The sequence below is a fragment of the Diuraphis noxia genome, unplaced genomic scaffold, assembly GCF_037042655.1.
Source record: "Diuraphis noxia isolate RWA-SAM2 unplaced genomic scaffold, SU_Dnox_SAM2 contig0001, whole genome shotgun sequence".
NCBI classification, from domain to species: Eukaryota; Metazoa; Arthropoda; class Insecta; order Hemiptera; family Aphididae; genus Diuraphis; species Diuraphis noxia.
In genome coordinates this window covers 103,196,879-103,220,559 of record NW_028301711.1, presented here as the reverse complement: position 1 = coordinate 103,220,559, position 23,681 = coordinate 103,196,879, and the positions used below count along the sequence as shown (strand labels likewise).

The 23,681-nt window shown below is 30.9% G+C and overlaps 3 protein-coding genes and 2 pseudogenes across 3 annotated transcripts; 3 read left to right on the top strand and 2 right to left on the bottom strand.

Moving 5' to 3' along the window:
• Positions 1-378: 378 nt before the first annotated feature.
• LOC149063005 (uncharacterized) lies at positions 379-1,033 on the bottom strand (annotated as a pseudogene).
• Positions 1,034-1,875: 842 nt separating this feature from the next.
• On the top strand, positions 1,876-3,341 carry LOC149063004 (52 kDa repressor of the inhibitor of the protein kinase-like). Its single transcript, XM_089215477.1, has 3 exons — positions 1,876-3,016; positions 3,089-3,233; positions 3,332-3,341. The coding sequence occupies exons 1-3, from the start codon at positions 1,876-1,878 to the stop codon at positions 3,339-3,341; spliced, it is 1,296 nt and encodes a 431-aa protein (XP_089071603.1).
• Positions 3,342-9,031: 5,690 nt separating this feature from the next.
• On the top strand, positions 9,032-12,955 carry LOC149063003 (uncharacterized; annotated as a pseudogene).
• Positions 12,956-13,779: 824 nt separating this feature from the next.
• Positions 13,780-15,459, bottom strand: LOC149063002 (uncharacterized). Its single transcript, XM_089227422.1, has one exon. It carries the CDS (start codon positions 15,457-15,459, stop codon positions 13,780-13,782), a length of 1,680 nt encoding a protein of 559 aa, XP_089083548.1.
• A 3,565-nt stretch (positions 15,460-19,024) lies between these two features.
• On the top strand, positions 19,025-21,012 carry LOC149063001 (uncharacterized). Its single transcript, XM_089227826.1, has 5 exons — positions 19,025-19,554; positions 19,633-19,868; positions 20,024-20,170; positions 20,230-20,322; positions 20,488-21,012. The coding sequence occupies exons 1-5, from the start codon at positions 19,345-19,347 to the stop codon at positions 20,666-20,668; spliced, it is 867 nt and encodes a 288-aa protein (XP_089083952.1). The 5' UTR covers positions 19,025-19,344; the 3' UTR covers positions 20,669-21,012.
• The last annotated feature ends 2,669 nt before the right edge of the window (positions 21,013-23,681 follow it).

The window sequence follows — 23,681 nt, the reverse complement described above, 5'->3', positions numbered from 1 at the left end:
TTATTCAAATATTCAAAATTCATAATCAGACTTCTAATTGTTCAACTGTCTCTGTTACTCTTTCGTGTAGATATATGCCCAAGTTAAATTACAAGAATCAAACACAGATCCATTCTGATTATAAGATCTCTGTTAGAATTCTCATAATTCGTAATGACTGTACTAATATTCTCTTTTATAGCAGAAATTTAAATATTATATTTAATGATTTTACTAAATTACTTATACTTATTAAAAAAATTTAAATTTTATATATATTTAAATTCATTTTTTAAAATTAATCTAAATTAAACTTTATATTAATATTTATTAACTTTTGTAGTAGTATTTTTTCCTTTTGTGTATTTACTTTACATTGAACCCTTACGTATTTTTATTTTATTTTTTAAAATGTCTTATTAGATTATCGTATTTCACTTTCCTTACCATAAAATCAAAAATACATTTTGTCAATTTTACATCAGTTCTCGGATCGTGAGCATACGTTAATCTATGTTTTTTATTACAAACCATCCCGTGTGTTTCCTCTAAATTCAATAGTCTTCCTGTTTTTTTGAATGTACCTATTTCGTACTCGAAGATTGTCCTTTTTGTATTTAAATTTTCTAACAATATTGAATTTAGTGTCATAACACGTTATGTTTAATACTGGGAATCTGTTTATGTCTAATCTTTTTAAGACGTTTAAATCCGAATTTCCGTTCCAAAATACTACTACACTAGTTGTGTCTCCTTTTGTGATGTAATTTTCAATAAATGACGGACTTAGGTTGTTTAGAGTTGATCTTAAACTTTTGTCTAGTTGTTCTAGGCAAGCTTTTTGCAGTACTTCTTTGCATTTAAATATTCTTTTTATCTCCTTCTTGGCCAACAGTAGTTCATGATTTTTCATTGGTCGTATTTCGTCATGAAGTGGCAAGAGGAGTGGTCTCCCTTCAAGTTTGCGTACCTTGCACTTGTCCAAACTGTTTGATATCGCTCCTGATATCAACACCATACTCGTCCTATTCACCATTGAAAACTCAAAGTCCATTATCACGAACTTGTGTGACTTTTTTCTGTTACAATAAAGTTTCTCTGTATAAGTTATTTTAAATTTTAAATTTTAAATTTAAAAATTATGTTTCATAAAATAATGGCTTATATTCTAGTTATTATTTACTTAATCTATATTTTGGTTTTATAATTCTAAATTTATAATTATTATTTTTACTTAGGTATTATTTCTTCTACTGATATTTAACATTTTATCATTGGTGGATCGTTTTTTACTTTTTTATTTTCCATAAGTGGACTCACATTTGTATGTCCTTTTATTTCTGCACATGGTGTTTCCATATAGAATTTACTGTTATTTCTTGGTTCTCTATCTGTTCTGTAACGTGATTGTCTATATGTTTCCCAATTACCCCATCTACATTTATATGTTAAATATATGAATAATATTAACATCATAGAAAATAGTACTGATCCGATCGTTATATATATTAAATACAAATGTTTATTGTCATTTACTTCGTGACCTGATTGTCTTAAAATTTCTTCGTCTATCAACCCTTCTACTTCATTTAACGATTTAGCCATGGTATGCACGCTATCTAATTTATTTGTGTCATAAGTAAATTTCATGTCTGGTAGGTTTTTTATTTTATCAGGTATCTCGAATGTCAACTTTCCCGCACCTATTTGTGGTATGAAATTAACGTAATATTTTGATCTTATGTCTCTAGTAGGATTTAAAATAATGTTTTCACCATAAGCTCTACAATTTTGGTTTAATTTAATTAACCCTTGATTTTTAATTTTAACTATATATGGTTCGTTTATCCCTTGACAAGCAATTGTTAAAGTTTCCCCGTTCGTTGTGTATATCCAATGGAAAATAAAGTTCATGAACGGTTTATTGGCTTCATTAACTGTCATAACTATGTGTATGACAAAGAACCTTGTACAAATATAAATTTAGAGCCAAAACTAACTGGTGAGGTGTTAGGCAATACAGTAGTCAATGTTTTAAAAGACATGTCACTGAATTTGGATGACTGTATTGGAATTGCGACTGATGGATGTGCTGTAATGATATCTGTAATAAGAGGTGCTGTTCAACACATTCAAAAGAGCTGTGTCAACGCTGTTCATAGTCCTTGCTCTAACCATGCTTTAAATTTGTCAATCTCAAAATCATCCAATGTACAATTAGTAAGAAATTTCATGGGCATCATTAAAGAAGTTTTATCATTTTTCAATTTATCTTCAAAACACAATTTTATTTTGAAAAATAATCTCAAAGGTCAAAAAAGATCAATTACTTCTTTATGTGAGACTAGATGGATTGAGCGGCACGATAGCATATTTGAATTTCAAACAAACCTCAAAGAAATAGTTGATAGTCTTGTAAACATTTCAGAATGGGACGACCATGTTTCATCATCAAAAGCCAAAACTTTGATTTTTTCCATATGTAATTGTGAGTTTATAATGACATTATATACGGTTTCAAGTATATTAAGCATTACTTCAGCAGCTAGTAAAGTATTACAAAGTGTGACACAAGATGTTGCTTCTGCTACTAATTGTATAAATGACATTATAAAGACCCTTAACGACAAACGCACTAATTGTGATGTGCATTTTGAAAAAATATTTGAAGAAAGCAAAAATGTAATGATTGAGTTAGATGTAGAAATGAAGCAACCAAGAATTGTAAAAAAACAAAATCAAAGGTGTAATACACCAGCCAATTCTATTGAAGAATATTACCGTCGAATATTATTTATACCTATTATTGACAATGTGTTAGAAGATATCAAACACCGTTTCTTGGATGAGAAAAACAAAACAATTTTTTTACTAATGCAACTCATTCCATCTAACACAATTAAGATGTCTTCTGAAACTAGTGATGAATTAATGAAAACAGTCGGTGACCAGTATACATTCCTTGATTTTAATACATTAATGTTCAGAGGTGAGTTAGAATTATGGAAGACTAAATGGACCACACAAAAGAATGAAGGTACTTAATTTAACACTAATTATATTGTATTTTATAAACAATTAAAGTTTTCATTCAATTTTGTTTGTATAGGATTAAATATTCCAAATGAAGTGTTTTCGGCTTTTGATGAATGTTCTGACACATTTTTCCCAAGCATAAAAAAATTATTATTGGTCTTGGGTACACTTCCTGTCAGTGTTGCTACTGCAGAACGTAGTTTTTCCACTCTTAGAAGGTTGTATACAAATTTTAATTTATTTAATGAATCCAAACATGTTAAATATTTGTTTTATGAACATTAATTTTTGTATTTTTAACATGTTTGATTTATAGTCAAATGTAGGTTTATTTATTTTTTTTGACAGTGCATTTTTATTTTATTTTACTATAAGTGCTATTTTTTTGCTAATACTTGATAGTTGATTAGTACAACTATAAAACAAATTTAGTATCTTATATTAAATTTATAATTTAAACATAATTGCATGTTAAACACAGTATTCATAAAATTAATAAATCTATAACTGCGCTTAATGAATGTAATAACAATATTTTACAATAGGTACTAAATAGTATGCTTAATCCTTTTGCTAATTTGCTTTAATTTTAAAGTATGTTTCTTCTTTATTTGGATTGCTTTTTAGGTTGAAAACTTGGATAAGAAGTGAAATGGGCCAAAGTAGATTGACAGGTTTGGCGCTTTTACATATACATAGGCAGCTTCAATTAAGCGTTGACAAAATAATAGACCGCTTTGCTAAAAATAAAAGAATTTTAGATTTTGTTTTATAAACTACTTATATTTAACTATTAATCAATAAAATAAATTTGTATACTATGATGACTATGACAATTTGTTTTTAATATTGTAACATTTCAGTGACACAAATATTTTATAGATAGGAGACTATTATAGTTCTAAATTACAAAAGTTGAAAAAAAAATGGTTCATCACTCAGTATCTGAATCCCATATTCTCATGTAAATTAATATTTATTTTTTTATTATTTCGCCCCCCCCCCCCCCCCCCCCCATAGCCAAGGTCTGGAGACGCCCCTGATATCCATACATTTACATATTTTAATTTATGAAAAACGTTTTTCGATAATATCACTATTCCTGTTTCACAACTACTCGGTAGTGTGTCTGGATTTTTAAATAATGAAATTTCACATGGTTGCTTAACTGATTCGTGTTGAATAGGTTGAAATTCAGGACAAATAGTAAAAAGTTCTGTTTCGGTACATTGCAGTAACTGTGTTTCCGTGAACGTAGTGTATTGTTTACGATTTTTGGTAATGCCTACATATTGAAATTCTGGTTTAATAATTATACTATGCTTTGTATCGATTATTCCGTTAGTTTTTATTTCTATTGGGTGAGGTATTAGTAATATTTTGTATAGTGTTAGTTCCAATTCGGTTACTAAAGGTATTTTTATTACAAACGCAATATTATCCCCGCTATAAAATACTGCCATTTTTGTAATTTTACTTAGTTCGTAAATTTCACTTGGGTCCGTGCCCATTGGCAAATTTAAATTTATAGGTAGTTTTAATTTGATTTCTGTTAGATGTTTTGATAATTCTCGTGGTGTTATTAAACTTGGATGCAGTATTCCTGTCCTAGCTGCTGTAATTATCGCGCTTATTGTTGTTGTTTCGTAAGAATACTGAGTTAATAATGCTGTAAAAATACTATGTATTCTATCAGATAATATTAGTGTTTCTAACGTATGTGTAACATTTACTAATTCTCCGATTTTTGCGTGTAATGTACTTTGTTTTTCACTCAACTCTTTGTATAATTTATTAATTTCAATTGAAGCACCACTTATACCTGTTATCGCTGATCTCACTACCGTTGTTTGGTTTTTTAATATATGTATCATTCTTTCATTTGTCTTTTCTATTTTCTCTATTTCTTGTGTTGCCTCATTCGCACAATCGTTATCACATACTCCAAATAGTGTTTTCATTCCAGCCCCCACTATATTTATCAATCCTCGCTTTTTCCTATATGGGCTCGTTGTTGTTTCCCCTTTATTTGTTGTTATATATCTACCGATTGATTCATACATTTGTTCTCGTTGAACCGATATTTCTTGAAACATTGTTTTTAATATATTATCAAACCTAGAGCATATTTCGTATCCTGTTAGTTTTTCCTTACAGTGGTTATTCATAATATAAATTTCACTGTACAACTTATCATGTCTATCATCATAATTTTTCAAAGGTACATATGTAATAATTTCCCATGACGCCCCCGTTACCCTTATTGATCCACTGTTTTCGCAGTACATTAGTGTTTGATTTTTAAATTCCTCCACCGTGTACGGTAGTTGTCCTTGAATGGTTGTTAATAAAAGAAACCTAAAATAATATATTCATATATTAATTATATAAATCTATATAAAATACCCCATGTATTCTCCTCTTGGTTCTGGTTGCCTTAAATAAGATATTTTACTATTACATTCAAAAGAAAATTTTATCCATTTATCACCATTAGGCCAAATCCATGCCCTCTCTCTAGTCTCATTGAAACTTTTAAGTGCTGAATTCCTGTGATAGTTAAGCGGTATCGGCTCGATGCGGTTTATATTTTCTTCCATATACTCGTAAGTTGTGTATTTGACCCAATCTGCTTTTCTTACATTCCATCTATTAAGTTTTGGTTTACTCACTCTAGTTAGATTTAGACCAATATCCACTTGGACAGGAAGGTGTTGGCTCTTGGGAAGTTCTTGTAATATTCACCGGTTTGCTTTAAAGGGAATATTGCTAGGATCCGTAGTGACAAAACATAAGTCAGGGGATGTGATCGAACCCCATCTTCCTGATTTAAATGTGCCACCTTATTTAGCATCATACAGTAACTGGAGATGGTTTAATTGAGCCTCGTTGCTGAGGGTTTCTCCGTCATCATCTGTACTATTATAGCCCCATTCCATGTTGTGCGAGTTGAAGTCTCCTATATAAACTGCTGGGTGTTCTGCCAGTGGTAGCACAGATGTGGTCCATTTTTTCGACGGTGGTTTATATATGTTAAATATTTTTGTGTTCCCTACTCGATTCCAACAGTATGTTTGTTTCCATCTAACGTCCTTATGTTTTTTTGGGTCCAAGTCTTGACTCACAAAGGTAGCCATGCCATGTTTGTTGTGCCCTATGTAGTATGTAGTCGATCAGCTGAAAGCCTGGGATCTTTAGCTTCCCAAGCTGATCATCCGGAATATGGGTCTCTTGCAGTGCTAAAATGTCTGCGTAATGGAATACATGGCTGATTAATTCAGCCTTTGACTTGGTCATTCCTTCAACGTTGAGCTGCAATATTCTCAAAATATATTCTGTTGATTTATTACCATTTTTATCATTACTATGGTTTGAGTTTTGGTCCTTTTGGTTATTAAGGTTATGTCCATTCTGTTTTTCGGTGTTTTCCTTTTTATACAATTTTTTTTTTGTTTTTAATAATTTCGTTTTCTTCTGGAACTAGTGCTACTTTCAAATTATGTGTCCTAGTAGCCTTGAAAAAGGCTGTTTTGCCGGTATGGCTAGGAGGTCCTACGACGTTTGGCCGCCAGTTTGGTGCTGTTTTGTTTCGTGTCATAGTTGTATAATTTCTTAAGTGGAGAACTTTGAATATTACTTGGTAACAGTGACACTACTAAACAGGAGAGACCACGAGAAGGTACAGCACCACTTTAATCTCCCCCATCAATTAAATAACCAAAAATAACAATTTTAGCTATATTATTGTAATTAAACAATATTATTTGTGAGCACTTTAAATTGCATATACCTAATATGAATGACTGAGTGAGTTGGGTTATTTGGTACATAATGAATCTGATTTGATTAATTTGGAATTTATTTTATACTATATTTTTTTTTGAAAATAATAACATATAATATAGTATAATATATCCTAGACTGACAAACCGTCTCCACTCAGAATCGTTTTTCGTATACAATGATATTAAATCATTGAATTTAAATTTAATACCATCCATTACAGTAACCCACTTATAACCTACTGTACAGCAGAACGACATCCATTAACTTACCTGCCTTTTTTGGCATTGGATATCCACTAGCAAATTATCCAATTCTTATGGAATGAATTTCTTATTTTGTTGTAATTCAAAAAAACCATAAGTGTACATACTAGATACTTGAATTTTTCACTGAATGTTTATATTAGAATTTTCTTCGTAAAATAAAAAAATTCAAAATATTTTGACTTATTTGAGCTATTTATACCAACATTTCTACTAAAACTTGAAATATTAAATTTAGTTAAAATTTTAAATTAACATATCTATAAAATTAAACTGTGTTTAAATATGTTTTGGTTACAGTATATACTACTTATGAAATAGGTATCTTTAATTAAATTTGCAATTCTTAGCTATAAAAATTGAACGTTTTATAAATTTTCAACGACAAAAATTCCCATTTTTCCTGAATTATATTTTGTTTTTCTCAACGTTTTTGAAAGCTATTAGATATTTTTAATTTTGACCTATTTAGTGCATCAACTAGATTCACACTCATCAGAATACTACTTATCCTGTCCAATTATTTTCAAATTGGTTTTCATTTAAAAATTACAGTGTTAGATAATAAAAAAATATTTGATTTAATTAGGGGTTGCTTATCCTTCGGATAAAGTGTGGAATGATTTATCAAAACACTTAGATTATAAAATGTCTTCTGCGGCTCTTCACATTTTTATTAAAGGTAATCAAGCCAGTATTCTACATATATTAGGATTATACAAACAAGAAGAAACGATAAAAAATGTGAATGACCTATCACCGGATAATTTAATGTGTACGTACATTTTTATGTAAAACAAATCTAATCTAATACCTCCTTAATGTCCATATAAAACGTTTTTTTTTATTATAAGGCTTCTAGCTCTGATTATACTTCTGATGATAATAACAATAAGCTCCCAATCAAAAAAATGATTATGACATTATCACCTGAAGAATGGGAAACAATTAAACCTACTAATATTGTATATAAGTTTAATAAGAACGTTCGAACATATATAACACTGCCTAAAGGAGAATGGTCACACATTATAGCAGAGCATTTTTGGGAGCTTACTCATTTATAGTGCTGCTTAACATTTAAACGGGCAAAAGTGTATCCAAGAGGTCAGTTTTATGTCAAAATTTTTGGAAGATGTAAAATATGTAAATCAAATTTCAAGAGCGTTATACACCACGAGCCGTCATCCAATTCAAAGTAAATTTAAATTACGACTTGTTTAATGAAAACAGTAAATATTTCACCTAACCTTAATAGATGTTTTATAAATGTGTGATGCACTGATGCGTCATGTAATTTGGTTAGACTATTAAGAATCAAAAACATCAATAAATATATAAATATCATAAATATCCATTGATTTTATTCAATAATAATAACTATAAAATAGATAGATAGATATTCTCTCAATAATAAAAATCTTGTTATAATATTAATATTTTATACCTATAAATATATATTTAGATACTATTTTATATTTACGTTGATTATAGATTGATGTTATCTTTCAAATTATTCAGGAAAAATTGATTTTGCCTTTACTATCTATGTTCTAATTTCTTCATTATTGATCTAATTAACAAAAAATAATAAATTGTCATATAATAATACCAAATGTAAATAAATACCACTGATATAATTTTAATTTTGATTGGTATGCATAAATACAAAATACGTAAATTATTAACAGTCATCGCAAACATCGCTATAAACAATAAAGTAATGCATTATAAGTATAAGAAGAAAACATACTAATTATTTTCTGTATAATATAGTATCTAAAAACAACATTAAAAACAAACAAATTCTATTAAAAATTGAATAAATATCTTTATTTTGATTTGCATGAAGGTTGGTGATGAATTTTCCTGTAATCTTTCTATTGGTTTTTTTTTTTAGAGTTTTAATCGATTGCAGTTATGTAGGAAATTTTAATATTCCCCATAATACACCTACAAAACGGAGAATGATAAATGGTATGAAAAAAAAATGTATTAACAGTTTGATAAATAAAGGAAAATCATCTGAATATTTTAGAGAGGAAGAAGTATTACGTCTGATGGAAAAAGGTAAACGTATAAAATGTATATATGATATGTTTACATACCACTACTAATCTTCAAGTAATTTATTTTTTCTTGATATTATTTCTTAATAACTTTATTTCCTGCTATGAAAAGTGACGTGCATTGGCTTATTCTGCTATATCGAACAATAACTTCTATTATATGCGTATAGAATTTTACAGTTTGTACCATTTAAACATTTCCATGATTTTATATAGTGAAACTTTTAATCTATTACTTTAACTATGATGCGTATTATATTGTGACAGTTCATATTTATTTGGGATAGAAAGAGTTAGAAAAGTTATGTAAAAACAGTAACAAATATTTTTGGTTAAGTTCAAATTAACAGATATTAAAATTACTTAATTCAACCTTATTTTAGGTCAATTGGAACCTTCTATTTTGCCGTCAGCCAATGCTTTAAGAGTTGCTAAATCAAAAGAGCTTAAACTTAGACAACGACACTCAGATTCACTTACTGCTATTTTACTCATGAAGTTAGAAAAAACCTACACTGATTGTATACATGATATTGGCCTTGATCCATTCTTTATTCATTTTTATACACCAAAGCTAATTAATCTATATAGAGCATACTCTAAAAATTCTTCTTATCCATCATTGATTATTGATGCTACGGAAACCGTCATAAAAAATTTTCTAAACTTGGTCTTATAAAAACACAAACGTTATATCTCTATGAAGCCGTGGTTTATGATGATGATAGAAATCACACATTTACAGCTTGTAGTATGATCTGAGAGACATGATAACATTGCTATTTATAATTGGCTCTCTAGATGGCTAAAAAGTGGTGTCACCCCTCCTAAGGAGATTTGCTGTGATATGTCTCTTGCTTTGTTATCAGCAATATTTCGTAGTTTTACATAATACTCTTCACTTTATGATTATATTAATATTTGCTCATTACTTACCTTAGAAAATAACTCTCGTCATAGCTTGTGGTTGTCAAAATGCTATATACGAATAGATGTTCCTAATTTTGTCAAAAATTTAACAAAATGGTCACCATTTAAAACAGTTTCTAAGCGAGTTAAAGAAATCTATCTTCGAGTGATATGCTTAATGATAAAAAGTCAAAGTATATCTGAGATAAAAACATTATTATTATCAATATTTGTGGTTGCTTCAAATGAAACTAGTGGAACAATGTTATAACATTAGTATAGTAGAACATAGTACAGTAAAGAATGAAGTATAACTCACAGCGCACTGCTGTACGCGTTCATGTGGTTACAACAACTAAAATAATAAACTCTGAATATAATAAGAATGAAAAAAGATTATAAGAAAAGAGAACATACATGGTTTTGATAATGGTTAAATTACATAATAAGGTTATTAAAATAATCTCGTTTAATTAATTACCCGCCGTATTTACTAAACAAATATGTTCATTAATAATTTCAGAGCACAGAATATTTAAAAAAATTAAATTATATTAAATTATTGAAGGATGCCTCGACAATCAAAGTTCAATATTAATTTTTTATTATCAATATTGGTTTCAAATAAATCTAAAATCATAAACCCTGAAAATGGTATTATTGTTCGCGATTCGTATACCGGGCTATCCCCGTGATAACAATAATGACGTACCCACTCCGCGACTCGGCCGATATCGGCTGTTGACACTGTTGACGGGTACGCGTCACGTCACCGGCGAAGCCAACCGACGGACGCCGATGGTGTCCGTGCTTACGTCCGGAGTCCGTTTCAACATGTTTATGTTGTGCGTCCGGCGTCCATGTTGTGTGTGTCGTCGTTCTCTTACCGTACGTCCAGCGGTTTTGTATGCCGCACTGCTGTGTAATTGTTTTTCATCGCGTACGTTCGACGTTACCACGGCATATCGAGTCCGTTCGTTGTTATTATCGCAATGCTGTGCACTATTTATTAGTTACGTCCGATTTGGCAGTTATCTGGACAGTGCACCGAGCGGTATAGTGCGTCTGATTATCACGTGGTTTTGCTCATGTCCGAGAGCGACCGGTACGAATCCAGTGATATAGTGATATAGTGATATATATAAGCGATGTCTTCGAGCATCCGTCGTCGTCGAACCTTTACAGTCGCACACGGAAATAACCAGTGTTGTAAAAAATACTTTTAAAAAGTATTTAAGTAATTACTCAAATACTTATAAAATAAAGCATTTAAAATACCACCCAAATACTATCTATAGTAAAGTATTTGACATAATTTTCAAATACAAAACAAAAAAATCAATTTAATTCTGAATCATTCATAATATATTAATATATGTATAATATTAATCGAAAATTTGTGTGTTGCATTTTAAGAACATAATTTGTTCGAAATGCTTAACAGTCATATTAGTTCTTTTTTAGGTGATTGTTGCACCACCAACACTAAACACTCTCTCTACTGACGCACTGCTAGGTAGGTAGTAGGTACCGATAATGTACCGTTGCGAATTGCGATCGTCGTCGACGATAAACAGACGGTTTCTCGGAGTAAAACATATTTAGTTAGTTTATTATAATATATGTTTTATTGTATTAATTGACAATATTTTAGCTGCGAGTGTCAGCCTGTTTCACTGCACCTTAACGATCGGTGGAAAACGACGAACTAACTTACATACGATATCGCGATCGCGTAGCAACGATACCACAATCAAGTCTTATCTATGGTTTATCCCAAACATACACCCTCCTTGAACTACAGTTTCAAATAACGATATGATAAAAAAAAAATTCATTAATTTTATACATAAATAATAGTATAAAAATAATAATAGTATACAGAATAAATAATAATTTTAGCATGACACCGCCAGTATAAAATAAAAAATATATATTTTTTTTACATATTTTAATTTTCCTGTTGAGTTTATCCTGGTAATGGACACACCAATCTAACTGCCTTTTTCTTTATACCGCCACGCGTATTTACCTCCACAACTCTTGTCACACCGTCCTGTCCTGGATGTAATGCCGTAACTCGTCCCATGTTCCACTGGAGAGGTGGCACATTTGTCTCCTTAATCAACACCATTGTTCCAACCCTAATACCGTAAAAGCGGGATACTTTGCTCCAAATGTATTACTTTTTAAGTTTAAACCTATATTATAGCTTCAATAACAAAGATAAAAATTACCAGTTCGTGTTGTTTTATATGTATATGTTACGGTGAATGATGTAAACGTGGTAAAAGACGTCATTCCCCGGTAAATGACATCATTTACCTAAAAATTGGTAAACGTTGTAAATGCAGACATTCTCCGGTTATTGTCGTCAATCACCAGTTTAATTGGAGAATGATGTTTAAAAAAAATTTCAAAGCTTGATGTCGGTACAACTGTTCGTGTCCCAATATTAGATGTTGATAGAGCACGTGGTGCTCCGCGTAATTTACTTGCTGTTATTATTTCATGTGAAGATGACATGTATAAATTATGTAAGGTAATTTTAATTTGATAATGTTTATTTAATTTAAATTAAATAAATACCCGAATGTTTGAACCAGGTACAGAATATGGGGTGTTGAAACACAAATATACACGAGCACAAATTTCTCCGTGTAAAGAAAAATTTCTAGAGCTAGATGAAGCCATGAAAAAAAATAAAGACAGGGAAATAACATTAAGAGAAGCTGCAGCAGGACATGGAATGCTGGTCATCAAGGATTTAATCGATGCAACTGCAAAACTGGTTGTGGTACTAAAAAAATTGATTGCAGTGCAGCAGAAATGTTGTGCAATTCAAAATGTCATGTTAACCAAAATTGTACAAATAAAAATTGTATTAATAATAAATCATTATTATAAATAGTACCTACCTATAGTAAAAAAATCAGTGTATTATTTGAGATTTATCATCATTTACCACTAGTTTTGGTAAATTACATCAATGACCGGTGAAAGATGTACATTTGAATTTAAAATTTGGTTTTTTACATCATTTACCTACATAATCGAATCAATTTGGTAAAAGACGTCATTCACCGGAGAATGACGACATTCACCAATATTCATCTTTTACCGTAACATATACATGTTGAAGGGTAAGAACAATTAAAAAAAAATCCGATTTTTGTACTAGTGACTTACTTATTTTTTCCCAAAATTTTGGAGCAAAGTTAAAATACATTGCAGGTGGCATTGCACCATGATTACAATTACCTTACTTTGATGTATATAATTTCTTTTGGTGCAATGTTTAGTACCTGTGTTTTAACTTATTTGAACCTATACATAATATAATAATAAAAACTATTTTTTTTTCAGTTTATTGAAAGACTTTTTTCAATATATATATTTAAACAAAATTACAATACTAAACAGAACAATATTACTTTTTAACAAAATTACAACTTAACAGTCTTTTTATAATAGGTAATAATAACATAACATTAACAATACAAAAATAACTTTTTTAACAATAAAAACTATTTTCATTTCTTTTCTTAGTTTATTGAAAGACTTTTTTCAATATATTTTAAACAAAAAAACAATAGCAAACTTTAAGAAATTTATTAGTTAACAGTCTCTTATAATTACCGTAATAGGTAATGATAATATTAAAAATATAAATAACTTTTTAAACAATATAAATAACATATTATCAGACTTATTAATTTTATATTATTATCACATAATTAAGTGGTATATTCATCCAACTCTACAACTTTAAAGTATCCTCGTCTCACAAACACTGGTGGTTTTATTTTCATTAAAATATCACTCCACTTGTAGAACATTGTATCTTCCTTAATTGGCCATTTATAAAATGCCTTAGTTTTTTCCATAGATTTGACAATGGCACCATCTACGTCAATACTGGTTATTAGACCTGGGTACATATTATTAAGATAATTCACAATCACAAAATTATTGACTGCATATTTTCCATCACTGGTCACTGGGCAATCATCTATATCATATTCTGAACTCGATTCACTATTAGTATTGATTAGTATGGCTTCTGCACTTATATTAGCATCAATGTCTGATAACTCATCATCAACATGTGCATAACTTGTTCCTGCAGGAACTTTAATTTTTTTCCTTTTTGTTGTAGGCTGTGTGGTTTCTGCTCTTTTAACTTTTAAATGTTCAATAAATGATTCATCAACACTAGAACTTGCATTTAAAGCATTAGGAAGTCTATTTAATAATTCTTCAACTCCACAAGGAAATATACCACACTTCCTAAATCCATTTTGTAATGTAGTTTTTAATATTGGTTCCAATACATCCAAAAGTTTTTTTAATAATCCCGGAAATGACTGCTTTTGTAGGATTGGATTTTTTAAGCCATTAGTTGTTCCTTTCCATTCCCCAAGTATTTTTCTCCATGCCATTTTCATTGGATGAAATAGTGCAACATCTAATGGCTGCGTGCTGTTGGGTGGTAGGCAGTATACTCGTATATCATTTTCTTTACACTTCTCAATGACTTCAGGTGTTAAATGGGATGACAAGTTGTCCCCAATTACAACTTTTTTACCTGTTTTTTTTTTTAAATGGCGAAGTAGTGTATTATTAAACCAATCTGTAAAAATATTTGCATCAAACCATCCAGAAGTTGTGGCATTATAGCGGCAGCCTTTAGGTCCATGCACCGTCCAATTCTCCCAAAGACCTTTAGCTTTATACACAACGTATGGAGGAAGAATGTCACCAACAGCATTCCCACATATCATTAAGCTAATGCTGACTTTTGAGGTGTTACATATTCGTTCAGGATACTTTGATCCTCTTTTTACAAGAACTTTTTTTTGCCCAGGGTTATCCGTTAGGTTGGTCTCATCATAATTATAAATATTTTGTGGATCAACATCAGAAAGATTTATTTTTAAATTATTTATATACTCTGTTAAGGTTTCGGCATTTACAGAGGCCCTTGACCTTTTAATATTAGAAGCTAAGCGAACACTTAAGGTTTTGTGACGTTCAATGAAATTATCTGTCCATGTACGACCAGATAGATTGTTTTTAAAAAATTTAACGTGCCTACCATTTCTGTCCAAATATGACTTAATAATAAATTTAAGATCAGTCTTATCAATAGGAAAGCCATATTCACTCATAACATGAATGTTTCCAACAAAATTGTTCTCCTCTTGTTCAGTAAATACAATGGGACGTCCCACAGGTTGTACATGATGGGCTTTTAATTTGTTAATGATTGTTCGCCGAGGAATTTTGAAGGCTTTTTCAGCTTCTCGTTGAGTCATTTGTTTGGTCTTCACAGCAAGTAAACAACGTTTCAATGTGTGTTCTGAATAGTTTTTATAGGGCCTTGAACCCACTGTTCGTTTGTACCTGTTAGGCATGCTAAAATAAAATAAAATAGTAAATAAAAAAAAATGTTTGGAGCAAAGTTACATGAAATTTTATGATTTTTGGTTTATTTATCAAAATACAGATACATATTTAAAAATAACAATAAAATTGTAATAAACAATATATGTTTTTGAAGTTCAGAAGGTATGTTACTAATTAAAATACGTTTTACCTGGATATTAAATTTCAATCTTGTAGATTTTGGACAACTTTTCCGTTGCGATTTTTTTTGTTTTTGATAACAACTTATCACGACATACACCTTGGAGGCAAACTGACAGGTTGATGTTTGAAACGTTTCAAAACATTTGTAATGAAAATTACAACAAGATAAAAAAAACTACAATCGCTTATCACAAAATCGTAATGTGCGACGATTGATATCAATATATATTTGTTTTGGAGCAATGTTTAACCTCTGGAGCAACTGCATTATCTTTTAATGGTAACTTAACAATAAATTTTCCCGTCTCATCCCGTCTTGTATTTTTTGTAAAGTGCTCAACACAAAGTTTTTCTTCATTTGACCAATTTTCTTTTGATATACATTCTTCTACTTTCCAAAACATTTCAATTTTCTCCGATAAGCTAATGTCATGTTCCGTACATATAAACATACAACTGTTTAATGCAATCTCCGCGCCTTGTACATTTCCTCCCGCTACTATCCAGCCCCACTTTGTTTCTTGTAGGTGTAGACCAGACGGATTAACTTTGAAAATGTTAGTACCCATAATCTCCCAATATGTGTCCGCTCCTATAAGTATATCTATTTTTCCTCGTTGATAGAAATGCGGATCTGCTAATGTGATATTTTCGGGTACAACTGATTTTAGTGCATTGCATGTATTTGTTGGTAAGCAACCAGTTATTTTTGATAATACTAATGCTTGTCTAATTAGTTGGAATGAATTTACCCGTGATGGTATTATTATGTTAAGTTTGTATTCCGCGTTATGTTTGCTTTCTGCCACACCAGTAATAGGTAAGTTTACACTTTTTCGTGGTAAATTAAATTTTTTCATTGTCTCCTCGGTGATGAAATTACTTTGGTATCCACTGTCTAGTAACGCACGGCATGTATACCATAAACCGTCCTTACCTAATATTTGTATGATTGCTATTGCTAATAAAACCTGTTTACTATTTTTTGCTCGCTCTGTATATACCGACGTAAAAGACATCGCGTTTGCTATTGAACTTTGTTCCGTTTCTTCATCATTACCGCGGCCTTCTATTATATCGATCGGTTTGTTATCTGATGAGCTATCTCCTTTATTTATTTGTATGTTTTTACCCGTTTTTGTATTATTCCTATGCAACAGCGAATTATGCGATCTGTCGCATTGATTGCATTTTCGCGCTTTGCACTGGTCCACTGTGTGATTTGTTCGGAAACAATTTTTACATATTTTAAGTTCACTTATTTTTTTTATACGATTCTCCACATTCATTTTTATAAATTCTGGGCATCTATAAATTGGATGTGGTTCTTGGCACATATAGCACTTCATGCCCGTTGACGACTCACCTCTAGTGGTATAACTGTGTCCCCTTACGAGGAATTAGTTTTGTCTTTTCAAATTTTCCTTTTGAACTTTCCACCGCCTCCAGAATTTGACAACGTTCGTGTAAAAAACTAATCATTTTATAAATAGTAGGTAATTCATTTTGCGCATTTAATGTTTCCCATTGGCGTACCGTGTTTGAATCGAGTTTCGACGTTATCACGTGTAGCAGTAGTGCACCCCATAGAGATCGGGATCATAATCTAATGCTTGCAGTGCTTGTCTATGCTGGTTTAATGTATTTGTGAATCGCCTTAATTTTTCTGCAGATTCGTCACGTATACACGGTAACTCATAAATACATTTTGTATGCGACTGAATCAATAACCGTTTATTGTTATACCTATCTGTTATTATTTTCCACGCCGACTCGTAAATTATCTCGGTTGTTTCTAAATTTTTAATTATTTTTGATGCCTCTCCTGATACCGAAAAATAATAAATAATGAAATTTTTGTACTTTTGTTAAGCCCTCATTTTCGTGCACTAGTGATCTAAACATATCTTGAAATGCCGACCAATCTTCAAACGACCCATTGAATATCGGTATTTCTATAGGTTTTAATTTTATGTAGCTTGATTTCTGCGCTAAATTGTTTGACTCTCTTGCTATACAATTTTTATCCGTTTCTTTAATTCCATCGTTTACAGGCGTTAACTGGAAAAACTTTCTTAATCGATTTGATTTTAGCGAAAGTTAGAAGTACTCGCGACATTGCCTTAGCTGTAGCATCTTCTGGAATCGCAGCTACACTGCTCGAGGGTGGTCGAACGACCCATGCTACCTTCAAATTACCACTCAATCTAACAACTTCGGTCACTCCCTTTTGTAATATATCAAAACAAAATAATTTTGCGGAAGTTTTAAAAGATACAAAATTAATAGTGTGGGACGAAATTACAATGGCGCATAAAGGTGGTGTTGAGGCTTTAAATAGATCTCTAAAGGATATAAGGGAAAATAAAAGGTTAATGGGTGGTGTAACGGTTTTACTGGCTGGAGACTTTAGGCAGACTCTACCAGTAGTACCAAAAGGGACCAGAACTGATGAAGTCAAGTCATGTCTTAAAAGATCTATTTTATGGCCTAAGATTAATACGAGGGTGGTTCAAATATGATCGAGACAAATGCTGTAACACGTTTATTTATTATCGAAAAAATTTACAAAAAATCACATTTTTTCTAGGTAATTCCCCTCAATATTTATACATTTTGTTCACCTTTCCGGAAGTTTTTTGATGCCGGTATCGAAAAATTCCTTGGGCAACTCGGACAGTTATGTGCGCACGAACCCCTCTACCTCGTCGTCGGTGTTGAACTTTTGACCTCCGAGGGCCTCTTTTAGTGGTCCAAACATATGGAAGTCGCAGGGCGATAAATCCGGACTGTAGGGGGGGTGTTCCAGTACCTTCCACCCCAATTTCGATATTGTATCGAGCGTGAGACGCGCGGTATGAGGGCGCGCGTTATCCTGGAGGAGAATCGCACTTCGTGCTGGAATGCTCCTTTGTTTCGACCTATAAGCGGGTTTCACGTGTGTTTTCAGAAGGTTAGAGTAGTATACAGCATTAATGGTACGTTGAGTGCGCAGCAAATCGACGTACAGCACGCCCTGCCGGTCCCAGAACACAGTACACATTACCTTACCCGCGGACCAGGTTGTCTTCGCTTTGACTGGCGCCCCTTCCTCCTTCTTCCTCCACTCTTTACTTGACACCTTGGTTTGGGGAGTGTAATAATGTACCCAAGTTTCGTCTGTAGTGAAGATTTGCGTTAAAAAATCGTCCCCCTCCGCCTCGTATCGTGTCAGTAAGCGGTGACAAACTTCCAACCGCGTGAATTTTTGCTCAAAGTTCAACAGTTTAGGAACCCATCGCTCCGTTATTTTGCGATATTGATGGTGTTCGTGGATAATAGACTCTACACGATACTGACACAATACTGGGGGCCTATTCTCAAAGGCATCGAAAGCAGTGGTCGAATAAAACTGTTCGATTGTGAATATTCGATCATTAATATTTATTCGACACATTATATTCGATCAATCGTATTCTGAAACAACTATCGAATATTGAATGTCGAATATTATTTTATTCGATATACTTTTCGATTATCGAATAAAACCATTGTTTTGTCCATGTAATTTTCAGTTGTTATCACAAATTGATTGCTGATAAAAAATTTAATTTAAAATTTAAAATTTGTTTGACACTGTGACGTGCTTACTAGTTACTTAGTGTTTACTATTACTATTTAGTTTTTTATTTGTCTACTGCAAGTATATTAAGTATAACCATAATATAACTATGAGTACTGAGAAAAAAGTTAAAGGCAAGTCCGTCACTCTGGCGCAGAAGGAATGTCTTGTGGATTTTATGGAGATGCATCGAGAGTTAACAAAAGGGAAGTTTAGCACAAATTTCACCCACAAGAATGCCCAACATCTTTGGCAAAAAATAACGTTAGATTTAAATTCAATGATAGGTGCAATAAAAACTCCAGAAAAATGGAGAAAAGTAACTTTCATTTCAATTGTGACAAATTTTTAGATATACTAATTACTAATACTAAATACTTTTTTTAACATCCATTAGACTTGGACTGATATGAAATGTAATGCCAAGACTAAAAGTGTTGGACTTAAAAAAAGTATTTCTAAAACTGGTGGAGGTAGTTATGAGCAAGAAAACACACTAGCACCGATAGAGGAAAAGATTACTGAAATAATAGGAGAAGTACCCATTTTTGGACAACCACATACAATTGAACCGACAGTTAATTTTGACGGTTATGAATTTTTAGTTGATTCTGAAAATAGCAGTATTTTACAGTAAGAATTAAAAATGATAAATTATTGTTATTAGATTTTTCTTATTGAAAAAATAATATCTCATCAATACATAATGACTTCTTGTTTACAAATACAATATTAATTATAAAATCATAAGATCTAAAAGGTATATATATATTATATATATTGTATAGGCCATTAGTAAAATCTGCTTATGATAATGTACATGGAGAAGAATTATTCACTGATGATTTACCATCACCAATTGAGTCATCATCATCTAAAATACTGGAAAATTTACAGCCATCATTAAATGCGTTTGCATCTAAGCCCATAGAAATGTAATATCTATAAAATTTTTTTAGGTTCAATATTTATTTTTTTAAATCTTTACATTTAGATCCAAAAATATTGTTATTGACAACACTAGCAATTTTATTAATCAAGACAAAATAATTATTGAAGAACCTGTTAAATTATCTGTTAAAAAAAGGTAAGCATACCCCATCTATAAGAAAACTTCCTTGAAAAGTTTATTTATTTCATACAAAATTGTTTTGTTGATATCCATGTTAAATGACTCGAATATTTCTAAATTTGTTGTTAGTTTTGCATACAATTAATTATTTAACTGGTACACAATTCAACTTCTTTCTAGTAAGCTTGATATATTTCAAAAATCTGCTGATGCTTCTATGCAATTGCATTATGCCAGTGAAGAGAGAAATGGAATTCTTAAATCATATTATACAGCAAAGTTAAATCTCTTAGAAAGAATCGTTATAGCAAAAGAAAAGAAAGTTGCTTTAATGGAGGCTAATAGTAAATTTAAAGAATGATTAATATTGAAAAAAAAATGTTATTTGCCATATTATTAATTGTACCTACCTAAGTATTATTTTTATTTTGTTTTTAAAATTTTATATAGCTGGTTATTGCTTATTTATAATTAATATGTTACTTGATTTTTAGTATTTCAGTTAAATATTATAAAATATTATTCCATGTTAGTTTGAATGTAAAAGTAAAAAAGTAATTTGTTACTAACTTTTATAAAAATTAGTTACCTAATACTCAATTATATTTTTAGGATACAAATAAATGAACAAAGATTTAATTTTTTATGTTTATGTTTATTTTTATTTTTATTTTGTGATACAATAAAAAATAATATTTTGTTGAAGTTTGAGTTATTCATTTTTATAATAACAATTAGGTAATTGATTAATTATACTAGAAGCTTTTTCTGGTTTGTAGTGGAGTACTCTATGTTTAAGTAAACATCTAAAAAAATATAATATGTATTAAAAGTTTATAGGTAGGCAGGTAGTTCTAGAGTAAATATAGAGTAATACCTAAATCTCATTTTAAGAACACCATTACACCGTTCTATAATTGATCTCGTTCTACAAAACCAAGTATTATATCTAGCTTCCGGGCTATTTGGTAGATATTCACTTAACGGTGTCAATAGCCACGGTCTTAAACCATATCCAGAGTCCCCTATTTTAAAAAGTAAATCAACAATTACTAATAATTACATTTATAGTACTTATGTAATCAATAATTTAAATTAAATGTACCCAATAAAAAACAAGATGTATGTCCGATGGAATGCAAATGTTTCAACAATCCTAACACAGGACTAAGACGCCAAATATGGCTATCATGAGTACTTCCCGGAAATTTTGCACATACATTTAAGATTTTCAGGTTTGAATCGCAAATCTTATTAAACATAGTATAAATTGTATACTATATAATATTATTTATTCAAACTTATAAGATTAAAAATATTCATTTATTCTTTTTAATTTTGTATGAATAAAATTGAAATGGGTATTTATTAAATTTCAAAATGTATAATATTATATATTTAAAATTACCAGTTGTGTATTAATGCTGTGGTAGCCTTTTCGATTAACGTATACATGTTCAGGATAAACGGGATCATTTAAATTGGGCGGTACAATAGCAATATGAGTTCCATCAATGACACCAATTACTCCTGGTATTCCAAATTTTTCATAGAAACTTAGCAAAAAAAATAAATGTACCTACTTCAGTTAAATATTACACAGTTGAGATTTTAGTGAAATATATTACCCTAAACGAACTTCTTTAAGTTCACTAACAGAACTTGGAAAATGTATATATTTGTTGAGTATTTCTGGAACATTCAAGGCATTAGCTACTTCAGTAATGCATCTACTTACAGAAGCTTGACTCACAGAAGCACCTCTATGTTCCCCAATATCTTGCTGGTAGCTTCCGCTTGCAAAAAATCTTAGTGCTGTCAATATCTAACAATGTAATAATAGTATTGGTATAAAAACAGAAAATACTATGATATACCTATCAAAAATAACAGTGCTTAAAATAGTGTGCAGTAGGCAGTAGCAAAATCTAAGTATAATGATTTTTATTATTTAATAATACCATAAGTTTACTGACTCAAGCTTTTTAGTCTTTAATTTTAAATTTCTTATCATATACCAAGGACTATTAATAAAAATGTTAAGCACTGAACAATACATCTTATTTTTGTGTGTATTATAATTTTCTATGGCTAACCTTTCTTTCGATACTTAGTCCAGCAATTGTATTCGGATTTTTCATAAAAGGAGTCAGAAGATTGGTTAACTCTTGCACTAGAACTTTACTTAATCGATAGGTTCCAATGAATTGTCGGTCAGAGAGTACTTAAAAATTTAAATATGTTTATTATATGATAGCTGATTTTTATAAAGCAATTATATTGATATATGAATAAATACATTTATCAATTTATAATATGTAGGTATTACACTTCAAAATGTATGAAGCGATTTTATAATATTGAATATTTACCGGCAAGTAAAGAATCATATTATTTGATTAATAATTAAAATGATGTATATAATTACCGACGAAAGGATCTTCTTGTATTAAAACTCGCCTTCCTTCATTTTCGAAGTTCATATCGTTAAATATTTCTATATTCATTGCATTTAACTGCATATTATATACTTCAAAATCGTCATCAATTAATGCCATATTGCTTAAATTATCTTGTTTACAGGTATTATTAATACAAAGTTAACGAATATCTTTACAGTTCGTGGAGGTAGATTAAATATAAATAGTATACTAAATTAAAATATACTAATATTAAATGATGACGTGAAAACCGTTGTGTCGAAAACCGTTTTCGTCACCTAATTCACTATCGTAGAAAATTATCGAATAGTAATATCGGATTTGTAGTCGAAAACCGTTTGAGAATAGTGTTTTTTTTTACAATCGAAACCAGAGTTCTTTTCGACCAATTTTTGATCGAAAGCCGGTTTCGATACCTTTGAGAATAGGCCCCCAGATGCCGACTTCAGCCGAAATGTCTCGAACATTCATCCTACGGTCCTCCAAAATGAGTTGTTCTACGCGGCGAATGTTGTCTGGTGTGACGCTGGTTCGCGGTCGACGATCATGTGGCTCATTCTCGACGGTTTTGCGGCCATCCTTGAATGCTTTAGCCCATTTAAACACGGCAGCCCTACTCAGGCACTCACTACCGAACTGCTTTTGCAAACGCACAAAAATATCCGTGTTTTTAACGTCTTCTACCACTAAAAAACTAATGATAATACGTTGCGCAACGACAGTCGGCACTTGACGTTCACTCATGGTCGTAGCACACGCGTAAAACACGTGCTCCGACTAAAACAATGCCACACTGTTCGTAAGAGACCCAACTATCACATAATCAAGCCACGACCGTCGAAACATACATGCGCGCCATCTACAGCGTTTGTCTCGATCATATTTGAACCACCCTCGTATACTCAAACTGTCAAAAAATATGATGGTACACTT

Excerpts from the sequence above, each read along its gene's own strand:
- LOC149063004 (XM_089215477.1), top strand. The coding sequence starts at position 1,876 with ATGGAAAATAAAGTTCATGAACGGTTTATTGGCTTCATTAACTGTCAT. Across the intron at positions 3,017-3,088 it reads GACCACACAAAAGAATGAAG|GATTAAATATTCCAAATGAA; the intron begins GTACTTAATTTA and ends TTGTTTGTATAG.
- LOC149063001 (XM_089227826.1), top strand. The coding sequence starts at position 19,345 with ATGAGTACTGAGAAAAAAGTTAAAGGCAAGTCCGTCACTCTGGCGCAG. Across the intron at positions 19,869-20,023 it reads GAAAATAGCAGTATTTTACA|GCCATTAGTAAAATCTGCTT; the intron begins GTAAGAATTAAA and ends TATATTGTATAG. Across the intron at positions 20,323-20,487 it reads AAATTATCTGTTAAAAAAAG|TAAGCTTGATATATTTCAAA; the intron begins GTAAGCATACCC and ends ACTTCTTTCTAG.
- LOC149063002 (XM_089227422.1), bottom strand. The coding sequence starts at position 15,459 with ATGCCTAACAGGTACAAACGAACAGTGGGTTCAAGGCCCTATAAAAAC.